Source organism: Pomacea canaliculata, linkage group LG7, assembly GCF_003073045.1.
Source record: "Pomacea canaliculata isolate SZHN2017 linkage group LG7, ASM307304v1, whole genome shotgun sequence".
Classification (NCBI taxonomy): Eukaryota; Metazoa; Mollusca; class Gastropoda; order Architaenioglossa; family Ampullariidae; genus Pomacea; species Pomacea canaliculata.
The window spans coordinates 12655569-12670756 of NC_037596.1; the positions used below are offsets into that span (position 1 = coordinate 12655569).

The 15188-nt window shown below is 39.4% G+C and overlaps 2 protein-coding genes across 6 annotated transcripts in view; one reads left to right on the forward strand and one right to left on the reverse strand.

Moving 5' to 3' along the window:
* LOC112568573 overlaps positions 1–15188 on the reverse strand; it is a 170877-nt gene that overhangs the window by 48290 nt on the left and 107399 nt on the right. The gene's annotated exons all lie outside the window — the stretch shown is intronic.
* The window catches only part of LOC112567425, a 74806-nt gene continuing 62170 nt past the window's right edge, over positions 2553–15188 (forward strand). The window contains exons 1-15 of one of the 5 annotated variants that reach the window (XM_025244097.1): positions 2553–2664; positions 4517–4683; positions 5175–5249; positions 5420–5571; positions 5855–6013; positions 6494–6751; positions 7173–7307; positions 8176–8328; positions 8949–9206; positions 9629–9781; positions 10165–10422; positions 10607–10728; positions 11426–11522; positions 12045–12200; positions 12489–13643. In XM_025244097.1, the coding sequence (XP_025099882.1) occupies positions 5185–5249; positions 5420–5571; positions 5855–6013; positions 6494–6751; positions 7173–7307; positions 8176–8328; positions 8949–9206; positions 9629–9781; positions 10165–10422; positions 10607–10728; positions 11426–11522; positions 12045–12200; positions 12489–12724 (2202 nt within the window). In that variant the 5' untranslated portion in view covers positions 2553–2664; positions 4517–4683; positions 5175–5184 and the 3' untranslated portion in view covers positions 12725–13643. Of the gene's footprint in view, positions 2665–3298; positions 3383–4516; positions 4684–5173; positions 5250–5419; positions 5572–5841; positions 6014–6493; positions 6752–7172; positions 7308–8175; positions 8329–8948; positions 9207–9628; positions 9782–10164; positions 10423–10606; positions 10729–11425; positions 11523–12044; positions 12201–12488; positions 13695–15188 lie in introns of those variants that run through there. The other 4 variants (XM_025244099.1, XM_025244098.1, XM_025244102.1 and 1 more) reach the window with 4 other exon arrangements.

Sequence of the window (15188 nt, forward strand, 5' to 3'; positions counted from 1 at the left end):
GATTTTTCTCTGAAATGAACGGCTAACGGGGCTCTGGTGAAAGTTCTCCTGGCCTAGAAATCCAGGACTGGATCACTAAATGCTCAGAGAACAAACAGGAGAAGAAAACAGACGAATCAGGATTGAAATTGTCTGTCTCGGCTAAAAGCTCCTCTACTTATATAATGTTTAAGATTACAACGCTTTTCGGATAATTAAGCTTGCAAAAAGTCCACTTAGCCTTTATACAAATGTATTAAATGTATGATGATAATCATTTTCTACATAAACCTAAACTTTTTAATGCTTTACTTTTATAACCATAACGGTGACACATTAAGTATAATGTCTCTCTTAAAGCAGAAATGCAATTGCTCTTTTCTTAACATTACATAGCACATAGCCTCCAATATACTGTACAATCTCTATTTCCTCATCAGCAACCTCTCTTAAATCAGTTTGAGACTGATTATTAGCCAAGTTGCAGTTTTCATTTGCCATCGTTTCAAATACCATTAGGCAGATCCATATTGATGCGGAGATGGGAAATGCCTTTTAATATCTTTACAGTCAATTAAAAATTCCTTGTGAAAATTTGAATATGCTTTTTCTTTTGCAGCAATTTTTCAACCTGCTCTTCTTTACTATACACAGGTTAAGAAACTGTAAATCACGAAGTAGTGCAGGTCCTGAAAAAGTAGAGATATGCAATGTTATCTCATTTGAAATAATTTAAGAACAGTTTACTGGTACCGAATTATTAATGAACTGCATATGAAAAGCGCATTTAAAAAACAAAAATAAAGTCAAACTTAAAATAACTGAATTTAGGATCAATACCTTTCACATCATATCATTGTCTACAGGAAAACCCACTATTAATATACATAAGAAGAAAAATTGCTTCTGCATACACTCAGTATTTGCTTCAAACTGCTGGTATTTTCTATACACTGTTAATAATGTACTCAAAACAGTGCAAAACTTTTCAGCCTGTATACTTACCACCAACATAAGGGATTATTTCTTTTACATTGTCTGAAATGTCATCTGACCTCAAGTCCCACAAGACTCTTCCAAGACCTCCAGGCAGACCTGATCAAACAAATTATGATTAAACAAACAAAAAAATAGCTAGTTTTCTAACTCTAAGCTCTATTTTTATCCAGGTATGAAACTAAACTAAACAGTCACTAAACGATTTGCCGTCTTGTGCATATTTATTTCACAGGAATTAGACACATAAATATCAGGGATAGATCAAGGAACATCCAATGAATGAACTGTATGTAAGAGGTTGACAGCCTTTTTCCCGTATATGTATATGTGTATGCATTTGTGCCTGCGCGCGCGCATGTGTGTGTGTTACACAGAGTTTGAATTAAATTTTCTAGGTTTTCAGCGTGTTTGTGTGTGTGTGTTATTTTAGTCATTGAGTGTGTATCGTCACTCAGTGGTCTGGAGAAGACGATGCAAAACATACAGTATGTGAGTGAATTCTTGTCACGCTGCCCAGTGCCCTTTGACCTCACGTGGTGGTGTGATGTCGGTGCCGTTGTCTGTTGACACCTGGCTCTCTGCCTAACCTCAAAGACTTGTTGACACAGACAATTAAGTCATGCACCTGTGTGGTATGTGAGTGAATTCTTGTCACGCTGCCCAGTGCACGTGGTGGTGGGATGTCGGTCCTGTTGTCTGTTGACACCTGTCTCTCTGCCTGACCTCAAAGACTTGTTGACACACAAGTTATGCACCTGTACATGTACCAGCAAGTTCATTTTAAAAATGATAAATGAAGTATTTATATAAGCTTTGGTGTGAACGATCGAATGAATATCAATTTAACCTCCCAAAAAAGTAGGTTGTCCTGCATGTTCATTATTTTCAACATAGCTCCTACTGCGATAACAATATAAATATAAATAAAGAGAGTAAATAAGATGTGCACATAAGCAATGTCTGTAAATACATAAATAAAGGTTACTAAGCTGCCGTACAGTTTGTTTTACACCTGAGAGACCTGGCTACACAACAACACCATAGCCATTGTGTAAACTAGAGAAGTAAGGATGAGTTTCATGAGATGTTTCTCTGTCCTCACTCACTGCTAGCTGCCAGGGCAGAGCTCTGTGTCTCAGACACTTGGACGCCATTTTAATATCCTTAAATTTGTGTCTGTCTGTGTTTGTGCGTGTTCCTGTTTGTTTGTGTGTGTGTGAGAGAGATAGAGAAAACTGAGGAAGGAAATGTGTTTTTATACATTTGTGTGCTTGCCTGTCTGTATATATTTGTGTGTTTGTGTGATTAAGTATTCAATAAGTGGAAGACAGGGAATTCACTCCGGTACTTTCTGTAGGTAGGTTGCCCAGTCCATTGTGTTCTCCGGTGATGATGTTTTCACTGTCGTCCACGTCTGTTGACACCTGGCCCGCTGCCTGACCTCACTGACCTGACACGTGAGCTTCATGCATTGGATCCTCCTGTACTTCATGTATGTGTGGGGGGAGGGGCTTGTATGCTCATGTCGTGAGCATCGCTGCTGTCGTTGGTTCTTCACTCTCTCCTGGTGTATCTCCCTCTCCACACGTGCAGACTACCAGCAGTTGTCAACCTCTCCTCGTCTCAGACACTGCTTTCCTCGGGACCTCCTGTCACTAACAGCATTCCTACAAAGACCATCTCTGGGTGAGTTATTTTAATCATGATGTGTTTCATCTGCAGGTTAATTATTTTACTCACATTGTTTTGATGTAAAAGTGAGTTATTTTAGTAACTGTCTCTTCGATCTCAAGGTGAATGTACTTAGTCCCCGTGTTTTATCTGAAGAGGATTTTTTTATAGAGACTCTATCGTCGACCTAAAGACGTTGTTGTCATTTTATGTTTGACCTATGGGTGAAATATTTAAATCACTGTGTGTTTAAAGTAAAAGGAAGTTATTTCTTTCACAAAGCTTCTCCCATATTAAGTTTGGTTAGTACATGTACATGGCATATCCCCGTCAAAGGTCGCCTGTTACCTGAGCAAATGGAAATAGTTTCAAGAGGTCGCCAGCAAGTCATCCACACCTGCAGCCTCACGCTCCTCCCACATCTACCCTAACACCTTTCATTCCCCTCTCCATATTCTCCACATCCTTATTCCCCATACAATTAGGGAGAAGCACCTTTACTAGGTTCTCGTCTCGGGGTGTTAGGAACAGGGAGTTGTTGCCTGTGTCTGTTGTTAGGCAGGGATTATCACCCTTACCCGTGCGTGAGCTGCGTCATAATCTAACGTCATAATCTGACGCAATTTTGGATTTGATTTTAAGTTTTTGGGAGAAAAGAAAAAGGAAGGGGACAGACGACAAAAAAGTAAGACTGGCGGCGGACTGAGCGAGCGAAGGTTCTGCTCTGGAATGTGTGAGTTGTTCCAGAAGGATTATTCTCAGACGATTACTCCGGGAAGTGTAGATGTGTTTGTAAGTGTGAATCTCCCGGGACAGAATCCAAATTGTAAGTAAAAAATTTGGGAACTATTCGTAAAAGCAGTCGACTAATTTAATTGAACGACGCTGGTTGAAAGACATCTATGCCGTTGATATGCTGTTCATGGTTTGCAGTAATGTATGTGTGTTTCTCTCTTTTGACAACGTGTCGGCCGATTAGTCGCCCTTAAAAAAGTTATTGTCCACCAAATAATGTTTACAGGTCTGTGATGTGTGTGTGTGTGCCATGAAGGGACAGATATTCATATTACGTGAAGTGACCAAGCAGCAGCAGCAGCTGCAGCCCCACAGCCATGTACAACCAGTCTGCCATGCAGTGTGCAGTCGATAAGGGGTTAATGTTGCATTGTATAAACTTCGTTGCCCACGTCAAATCCTTGTAGTATCTGGTGCGAAAGAACACGTGTGGGGAAGTGAGTAGATAGTACAGACAGTGACTTTGTGTGATTCGTGTCGCTGTGATTCGTACATGCCCCAGACACTCTAAGAAACAGACTTTAACTTAACAAAAGCAGTTTCAAGTACAAAAATCTGACGGGTAAATAGTATCATAGACTCTCTTTACTTTTTTCCTCCAAGAACAGTAGAATTTCTCCAAAACTTACTATTTCCATTTCTAGACTAGACCTTTTTAAATCACGTTTGAAATATTCTGGAACAGCTTCCCTCTCCATCTTAGGCAATTGAACTTCATAAACATCTACATAAGCACATTCAAGAAAATTAGATGAGGCCAATAGAGATACCTCATAACTCTAGAAAATTTTGTAAACATATGTTTTTTCTTAACCACCACTTTTGTACATATTCAGCTTCCACTTACCTTACCTTATTCTCATAGTACTTATAGTTACTTCAATTAGTTTGTTCTTTCCCTGTAAAGGGCGGGGGCTAAATGGAAAATGCATTTTCTTAATTATTTTACCTCTCATTAATAAGGAATTACCATTGTCATTGTCATTGACAGTACTATCTGGGCCTGCTGATTAACATTTTTTAAGTAACTAATTGCCTCTTTGACCCTTTTCTGTTATCTGATTATCCACAGGTTGAACATACAGGTGCATTTGACTACTGGTACTTTCACAAGGGTTATCTTGATCATCCACATCCATCACCCCTTTATTTAGTATTGTTTGGAAGTGCTTTACCCACCCTCTTCACTGATTTGGTCCACTACAGGCTGTCTTCTGTATCTCCTCATTACCTCCCTTGGTTTGTTGACTGCATTTTTCTAGAGACTACATTTTTAATTGATTGTAGTTTTGTTTCTTTATTGTTAGCAGATTTCTATAAGCTTTTCTTTCTCTGCTATAAGCTGTTCTGTCTTCCTGTATTTTCTTCTTTCTACACTTTCTTAGACACTACTAGTCACTTTTTGTCTTTACACGCTTTATGAAATAATGTATCAAAGGGAGATGCATACCCTATTGTGTTGTAACAAGTGATATTACTAAACCGTTTCTCTTATTTATTATATTCCTATCTCTTGAATAGGCTCTCTTTCCTGTATACCTTTGTTGATTGCTATTTGTTGTCACCTTTGACACTGTGTCTTTTGTACTACAAATGATATTTGCCAATTACTTTATTGTAATTTTTAAAATTTTAAGTAGTAAATATTTTGCTGATTTAAATTAATATAATATAGAAATATTATACGACAAAGACTCACGAAACTTCTCGTTGTTGCATGTGCTTAACAGGTGGATACAAATGCTGCGATTCTTCTTTTTTCTCCTGTGCGTATCTCCTTGTGTCGTGACGAAGGATACAGGAAGGTAAAACGTGTTGACTCTTCTTGACTTTTTAAGGTATATGTTTTACAATGATGGATCTGAGAAGGTGCTAGTTTCTTGAGGGGGAGTGGGGCGGGAATGTTAAAGAAAAAACAAACATAAATAATCCATAACCTTGAATTATTAATAATTTTCAAAAGTACAATTTCTAGATGCCAAGGCGAAGACTGCGAGGTAAGCAAGTGGCACAATTTAAGATGCACGACAGATGACGACTGCAATGAGCCACACGCCTTGTGCTATGAACACCTGTGTCGGTGTGAACCCGGGTACTTCTATACAACACATGATACGTGTACTATCAGTGAGTGGACACTAGTTCTGTGTGTATGCTTGACCGCAAGGAACTCGCTCGACTTTGTTCTCGGCTTGTTACAGTTGAAGGAATAAGTTGTAAAACAGTATAGCCGCATTTAGACAGACTGAATAAAAGGAACAAAGAATGAAAGAAAACACTGTGTGCCGAAAAAAATTTGAAATTGATTCACTTGATTATGGATGTTGTTCGAAATGCATCAAAATGTAGAACAATTAACTTTTACTTCAAAAGTATGTAAATAATCGCTTACCACAGTTGTTTATATTAGCATGCAGCACAGACGAGTTCCACGACACCTTTACAGAGTACCCAGACAGTGCTATAGGTGGAAACCTCTTTGAAAGCATGGACGGACACAGTCTGAAAGGCTGCAAGGACCAGTGCATGTATGACATTGACAAGCGTTGTCTCACAGTTGATTTCAAAGGTTTGTATGAGTAAAAAGCCTTGAAACATTGGTGTACTAAAATGATCTTAGAATACGATCTGGAATACGATCTGGGAAATTACACTGTTGTTTGTGGGAAAGTGTGTTTTTATCGCTAATCATAGATAAGTGCCCAGACCTACTCAGCACGCCTTACAGCTCTGGACACTCAGAGAAAATCATCCAGGACTCTAGCATCAGGACTATGCACCGACAAAACTTTGGGAGCACAACATGAATGGAGGAAACATTCCACTTTATAATTATTGTCAAACTAGTGTGTGGCAGGCATGCTCCTAGCAAGACAACAGTCAAGAATTACAAATATACAACTACATACCGTGCATTTTTCTGAAAACGTTGAAGTAATAGAATAACCTTTCGGGAAATGTTCAGATAACTTGCTTTCAGTCTTCTTTGTTCAAAATGTTTTGCATCATGTTCAGTTATGTGTCTCTCTCTCTCTACCTCCCGTGCCAGCCGATGGAGGTCTCTGTCGGCTTCATAGTGTCACCGCTCATGAGTCTCCCTCAGACTGGACTCCTAAGATGAGTAAAGGCTGGACCCACTACCAGATATCCTGCAATTCCACTTTTGCCTCACACCATAACTGGTACAACTTACTGTGTCACACCAAAGTGAACTGTCCTGACCCAAACAGCGATTGTTTGTCAGGCAGATGCCAGTGTCCTTTAGGCTTCAAGTTCATAGAAACCAAGAAGAAGTGTGTTGCTGCAAGTAAGTGAGAAGTAGTAGAATTATGTGTAGTACTCAGCTTGTCCCCAAACTTTTTAATGGTTTTCTTCCTTTCTTATAATTGTAAGATGGCAATTAACCTAAGATACAATGGTTTAAGGGTTAATGTACTAGTGCACCACAGAGGGGAATGTATCGATGAAGAACATTACAGCTGCCACTACCCCATATCTTTGTTCTCTAGACTCTACGTGAAAGTCGTTACTGTGACTTCATTACTTTAGAAAAAAAGTGATTGTAAAGGTGAGAGGACGAAGTGGCTATGAAGATGAGGAGGCAGAAGTGACATTAAAGTGGAGGAATAAGAATATGTACACATGGCAGTCAGATACTTGTAGACATAGAGCTAGAATTGTGGGGTGGCTAGTGTTAACTGCGGTTTGCTAATATGACTGTCTTGTAGGCGTGCTAAGCAAGTGGCACAATGTAAGATGCACGACAGACAACGACTGCAATGCGCCACACGCCGTGTGCTTTGAACACCTGTGTCGGTGTGACCCCGGGTACTTCTACACAACACATGATACGTGCACTAACAGTGAGTAGACAATGGTCAGGGCTTCTGCTACGGCTAAATTCTTTGGGGCTCCAGGGACCCCTTCTAAAGATGTCTAAGGGGTCCCAGGCTAACTCTAAGGGGTCCCTTTACAATGTGAAAAAAAATCAACAAATCAACATACTTTGTTCAACTGCCTTTCAGGCACACAAAGCACTGTAATGTCTAGTCAGAAACGGCGAGATTTCTGTGCCATGAAGTCTGTGTAAGCATCTGTGATGAGCTTATGCTCACTGTACTTGGGGTGCTCACTTTCTTTCATTTTCTGAGACGATGATCCTAACCACGCTGTCAACGACATCTTGGATATAGTTAATGGAACTCTTCCCGGTAAGGGGAAAAAAACTCAGTGCAAGGGAAGTGACTCTCACCTTGTAGCAGACGACAGCAATAGACTAGGCTACGATGTCAGACACTACACTTACCCAATTTTGTATCTGTTCTTCGCCCAAATTTGAAGGGGTCCCCTGGAACCCCATTGACGAAAATTGAAGGGGTCCTCTGAACTTGTAATGCGTACTGTACGCAATTTTGTGAGTAAGTAGAAGCCCTGAATGGTTCTGTGTGATATTCTTGATCGCAAGAAACTTTGTTCTCCGCTTGTTATAGTTAGGAACGGAAGATCTTTTATATGATTTTCGCATTCTTAAAGGAATAAGTTGTAAAACAGTATAGCCGCATTTAGACAGACTGAATAAAAGGAAGAAAGAAAGAAAACACGTGGGCCGAAAAAAATTAGAAATTGATTCACTTGATTATGGATGTTGTTCGAAACACGTCAAAATGTAGAACAATGAACTTCAACTTAAAAAGTCAGTAAATAATATCTTACCACTGTTGTTTATATTAGCATGCAGGATGGACGAGTTCCAGGCCTCCTATACAGAGTACCCAGACAGCACTTTAAGTGCAAACCTCCTTGATGGCTCGGATGGAATCAGTCTGAAAGACTGCAAGGACAGGTGCAAGGCTGAAAAGCATTGCTACACCTTTGATTTCAAAGGTTTGTATGGGGAAAAAGCCTTGAAACATTAATATACTAAAATGATCTTAGAGATGGCAGGTGACTGTGTACTCTAGAACTGCTGAAGTCTGCTTCACGTGTCTTGTACTGTGTTCTATTAATAGCGAGTTTTATCAAGAAAATCAACCGAAACCCGCGTAAAAAATGGAAACAATATTGATATATGTTGTCTCTTTATATTTTTACCATTTGTAGACGCCTGCATAATAAATACTACGAAAAAACAATTTGGAACATAGTTAACGCTCCATAATCTACAAACATTTTTGAATGCAAAAGGTACTTAATATATTTAGTTAGGATAAAACAAAGTGTGTGAAATTGCATGAATTATACAATTGCTGGCAAGCTAATTAATATTTGATAGTTGTTTGCTTTCTTTAGGAAGAAAGTGTAAAGGTAAAACAGCACTGAACCCACGACTATTTAGTTATTGCTGCAGTGGAGTGTTAATCTACTACACCACATATACAGAGATAAACTCCTGTATTGACTGGAGACTTCCACTTTAATTATGATTGAATGAAGACAGAAATAGAAGAATAGCTCAATCGTCCACCAATGAACTTATTTCCTTTTCTCTCTCTCTCCCGTGCCAGCCAATGGAGGTTTCTGTCGGCTTCACATTATTGCCGCTCATGAGTCTCCCTCAGACTGGAATCCTAAGACGAGTAAAGGCTGGACCCACTACCAGAGAATCTGCCAGTCCACTTTTGCCTCACGCCGTACCTGGAACAACTTACTGTGTCTCACCAAAGTTAACTGTCCTGACCCAAACAGCCATTGTTTGTCAGGCAGATGTTTATGTCTTTTAGGCTTCAAGTTCATAGAATCCAAGAAGAAGTGTGTTGTTACAAGTAAGTGAGAAGTAGTAGAATTATGAGTAGTTCTCAGCTTTTCCCAAAACGTTTTATACCGTCAGTCTGTCTGTTTCTTACATTAAAGATACTCTAAGTTGTTGTCACCAAACCACTTTCATCTCAATGTTTAAATAATATTTCGGATTTAAAAATTTTGCATTCAGTGTTTATATATATCCACCAGCTAATGGTTTTCTTCCTTTCTAATAATTGTAAGATGGCAATTAACCTAAGATAAATAGAGCTAGAATTGTGGGATGGCTAGTGTTACCGGCGGTCAGCAAGTATGACTGTCTTGTAGGCGAGCTAAGCAAGTGGCACAATGTAAGATGCAGGACAGACGACGACTGCAATGAGCCACACGCCGTGTGCTACAAACACCTGTGTAAATAATTGCTTACCACTGTTGTTTATATTAGCATGCAACACAGACGGGATTCGGGAGACCTTTAGAGAGTACCCAGACAACTCTATACGTGGAAACCTCCTTGATAGCTCGGATGGAATCAGTCTGAAAGACTGCAAGGACAGGTGCAAGGCTTACAAGCGTTGTTTCACCTTTGATTTCAAAGGTCTGTATGGGAAAAAAGCCTTGAAACATTGGTGTACTAACATGATCTTAGAGATTTAAGGTTACTGTGTCCTTTAAAACTGCTAAAGTCTGCTTCACGTGTCCTTTACTGTGTTCTATTAATAGCACGATTTATCAAGAAAATCAACCAAAACTGCGTAAAAAACGTTTGTAGACGCCTGCATAATAAATACTACGAAAAAACATTTTGGAGCATACTTAAAGCACCATAATCTACAAACATTTTTGAACGCAAGAGGTACTAAATACATTTAGTTAGGATAAAACAAAGTGTGTGAAATTGCAGGAGTTATAAAATTGCTCGTGTACCAATTAACATTTGTTAGTTCAGTTATGTCTCTCTTTCTCTGCCACCCGTGCCAGCCGATGGAGGTCTCTGTCGACTTCATAATGTCACCCCTCATGAGTCTCCCTCAGACTGGACTCCTAAGACGAGTAAAGGCTGGACCCACTACCAGAGATCCTGCAAGCCCATGTTTGCCTCACGCCCTACCTGGGACAACTTTCTGTGTAACAACAAGAAAGACTGTCCAGACCCAAACAGCGATTGTTTGTCAGGCATATGTCAGTGTCTTTTAGGCTTCAAGTTCATAGAAACCAAGAGGAAGTGTGTTGCTGCAAGTAAGTGAGAAGTAGTAGAATTATGTGTAGTACTCAGCTTTTTTTGACTGATGTATGATCAGCTATTGAAGTTGTCATGATTATTATCGTACTTATCCTCGATTGTTTCCGTCATTGTACGAAGTTCCACTACGCCCTTTATAAAAATTCTTTACCAGCGGAATGATTTGTTTGTGTAAAACAGGGTCATGTCTAGACTGGCAGGACAAAGGTGCCAAAAGTGGTGTGTACACCATTCGGCTAATAATCAGCAGCAAACCTCGAAGGGTGTGGTGTGACATGGAGTCTAGCGGCGGCGGCTGGCTGGTACGTGTGATCGTGTTTGTCAGTGTGTATGAGCACGACTTAGGTAGCATCTCTCCTGCTCACTGTATACTGCTCACAAAAGTACGACACCACTTATACCCAGAGTCACATACAGTTCATAGTATCCACCAATAATTTTTCTTTGATAACTTTCGACATTTTCAACACGAAGCAGGAGAGTATGCTTGTCCACCTTCTGTTTCCAACAGTTTGTCTATCTCGCGGGTAGACTCCGTGGGTTGAGGGTGGTTCTAGACAGGCCTACATTTAGTGTGATGGTGTGCATTGGTCGGTTGTTTGTAGTCGCCATGATCAGGGACTGTAGGTTTGACAAGGGGTTGAAAAAAATGCTATTTGTAATCGCGGCATGGATCATGCATTTGTTATGTTTATTATGCTCCCATATAATTGATCACAACCACTTGATGTCAAACATTTACAGCCAGGAAACTTTATATTATGTTAACATGAATATCACTATTATACTATCATACTAGGTTCACATAGTCTATCCTAACCGTGAAGAGTTGTCATTATAATCATGACCCCAGCTAATAAAAGTCGTAAGTTGTTATATTTTATCAATTATGACTCATCCTCTTTCAACTCATTAGACTGTATGATCAGTGTTGAATCCTATCGAGCATGCTGCACTTCGGTACCATAGTAACGACCTGTGAACTTGTGTGATGTGCAGGTGTTCCAGAGACGTCGCGACAACTCAGTTGACTTCAGCAGAAACTGGACAGAATATCTACAAGGTTTTGGTGACATCTCTGGAGATTTCTGGCTGGGTAAGATTGTTGGACATATCTTCAAATGTCTTCAAATACTTCCTTAAAACCTTTCTTATTCAGAATTATATATTTCAAATCAGGAGTACAGTTCTACCAACTAATTAATTCTTCTTCCAATGCTGGTGTTATCTTTTGTACAATTTGTGTTCATGTATCCTTTCTGGTGCTTATCCTAATGTTTCTGTATGGTTGGCTGTAGATTTGTTATGCTTTGTATGCAGCGCATTGAGCTCCTACTTACATGGAAAATACGCTTTAATAGTAGTAGTAATAACACAACAACACTAAAAGCTCAATAAGTTTGTGACTTACCTTTTTATCATCTAAAGTCTAGGAATAATGTCAACATTTTTATAACATCCTAATAGATGTAATGACCAGCGACACTTCTGTGGTTCATGCGAACTCTTGAGCAAGATCAACATATAACAATATATAAAAATATATATCAACATATATAAAATATTTCACTGCTTGACTTATATATTAACATGAGATCATTGCCTTGTATTGTCTCAGGCCTGACCGCGATTTACGAACAGACAGATTATATATATTGGAGCCTGAGAGTGGACTTCAGAGATGGGAGTGGAGAACGTCGCTACGCTGAGTACAAGAATTTCTCTGTAGCCAGCAACTACAAACTTTACGTGTCCGGCTACTCGGGTGACGCAGGTACGTACGTCACCACTGAACAGTAAGAAAGAGTGAGACGCAGGTCAGCTGGCAGGCCGTTGTTTAGCTGTTTGTTTATCTTGTACAGTGTCTTCGGGTCATTTTTCTCATTTACTCATTTCGTATTTGATTGTGTTGTGTGGTGCTTGGCTTTGTTATGATGAACAGCACAGAAATAACACATTTAATAATAAAAGTTTCTATCGATGTTTTGTAGTGATAATATATTTGTGCTTAGGACTTTGTGTGCCTAATAGTATATAACGGTGTGTGGTTGTGTGGTTACAGGAGATGGTTTGGGACCTAGTAAATACAGAGAGTTTTCAACCTATGACCGAGACACGTACGGCTGTGTCAGGACACGTCACAGCGCCTGGTGGTACCCGGATGGCTGTGGCAGCACTTACCTCAACAGCCCTCGTGCAAGCGACAATGTTTGGGGTAACTTCAGCAACCTGCAATTCTCGGAGATGAAGATGAAGCCACTCTCTGGGCCAACACTTGGATTTAATTCGCGCCTCTGACGTTCTCACAGATGAAGATGAGGCCAGAGTGACACCACCTTGTCTCCTGTACCCACTGCTTACACCGCCAGTCTACAGTCCACTACATGTTCAACGGATGATGTCAGCTCAGTGTAGATTAATTTTTCACAATATTCTACCATCTCAACCTCGTGCAGACTACTGTACTTTAATTGTTTATTTTGATTATATTACCTTGTGATTCTATTATACATGTGTTGTATCATTTCTTTCAGATTTGGATTTGCTTGGATAAACTAACATGTTTGAAAACATAAATATAAGTTTAATTAATTAATTAATTCAGCAGTTTATTGTGCCTAGGTTGTAGTAAACGTGTAATGAACTGTCGCTATGCACCTATTAGCTTATGAAATGTTGGCAGTTGACAGTGTGAAAAAGATAAACATCCGAGAGTTTGATTTTCAAAATTATGCAGAAACACGGATACTGATTGCATCAAACACTGATGCTCATTATTTCCTTACTGACGATAACTGAACATGACTCAGATTGTTACATTCTTTAATTGTTTGGTATTAAAAAGTGTTTAAGTTTATTTTGTATTATGTGAAACTTTACCATATCCTTGAGTTTGCTTTATTTAAGCAAAAATTGACATTTTCACAAACATATGAACGAAGCATGCTTTTCGTAAAAACAAATATAGCTATTGCGAAGAATGAACAGATATTTTCATAAAAGCAATTAAAATTATAAGTAGTATTGTTAGTATTTGCCGCTTTGACTAAATGTGATAACATCACTATGTACTCAATGTTACCTCCCCTTTAACATAATGGTAACAGTAGTTGATACTTCACATCTCTTACTTAATTGTACAAAACAAATTTCTTTTACAATATTCGAGTAAGAGGGACGTTTCGAGCCCTCATTGATATTCTCCACCTTCTTCTACGGGGTGTTGATGTAGAACTATTGATAAGTATTTAATAAGTATTTGTCATAAACTGAAGCGATCTCGTGTTTATTTGAGAGAGTGCGCATGTCCGAGGGAAGTTCGTGACACTCCGTCTGTCTGTCTGTGCTTACTCACTTTTTCCATCTTTCGATTCCTTTATATCTTTTTCTTCACTCGTCACACACTCTTTACTCTTAATATACAAGAAAAGAATTTCAAGAAAAGAATATTTCTATAACCTGTACAACCAAACCCGTCCTTGCTGAAGTTTAACAAGGTGTGCAGTTGTTGTACTGGTCTTTACATTTATCTGACTTCCACTTGTTGCCTCAACAAACACGTGACTTTGATACACGGGAAGAAAGAAACTCAGAGGTTCGTTAGTCAGTTCTTCCTCTGGCCACCGGGATGCCTGCCACCCTCCAAGGTGCCTGGAAGGACAGTCTTTGATAGGGTGTCGTGCCGTGTACACACGCTTCCCTTACACACTGATCAGAGCTCATTAAGCATGTTTGTCAACATTCACTGAGATTATAGGGGAGTTAAATAAACACATCTGTCATCATTTAGCAACGTTACTGTGGATTTCTAGGGCACAAAAATGTTATCTAATGTTCTAAAGCAGGGAGGACTAGTGTTTAGTTGAAGGAAAGTATTTCAAACATCAGTGAAGTTGTCAAGCGTGCACTCGAAGTTCCAGCTTGGTATAAAGCCTTCGTTTATCATTTGCAGTTTTGAAATGTGGCTCTCAGAAATAACCTTTGACCTGGTTGATAATATATACTGTGTGTCGTCTACTGCCAACCGTAAGAGGGAAGAGGTCTGGCATGTGAACGAGAATATAATTGTGCCACCATATCAACTCAGCAGGTGTCTAGAGACTCAGACAGGATATTCACCACCCCCTGTCACTCATCAATATCATCCCACAGTACATTTCTAACTCAACCAGTCTTGCAACAAGAAACGGAGCGCCGCTCTGGAACTCGGTCCAGAATACAAATGGTCTCCCTGATAATTTATAGAAAGTTTGAAAACACTTACTGTTACTGTCCGCCAGTGTCACTTCAACGAACGCAAAGAAAAAAAAAGGCAGACGTATCTTTGCGTCAGGAACGCTCTCGCTCAATCCATGACGACTGTACGTTCACTTACACACTTTCTAAACACACTAAGATACACATTCCACCAGGAACTCCTTAGCTGACACACACGCACTCCAAAGTGTTATTCAGAACGCTGGGGTCGCGGAACAATGAATGTTTAGTTTAGTGTATTTTTAGTCCAACTAACTGCTTTTAATGTTCATGTACTCTTTGGTGTGAGAAGTACTGGTCACATAGTTGTCTTCATCTTACTTAGGCGTGCTGCGTGTCACATGCAACTTTTGGACGAGATACAAATCACCAACAAAAATATGAGTTTTAAAAAAAGTAAATATAATATGAAATGTTTTCAACAAACAGGATTAACCTAATTCACAATCATCCACATAAAATTAGTAAGTCTCCCTTTTACGATAAAACCTTTGTTTGTAGTTAC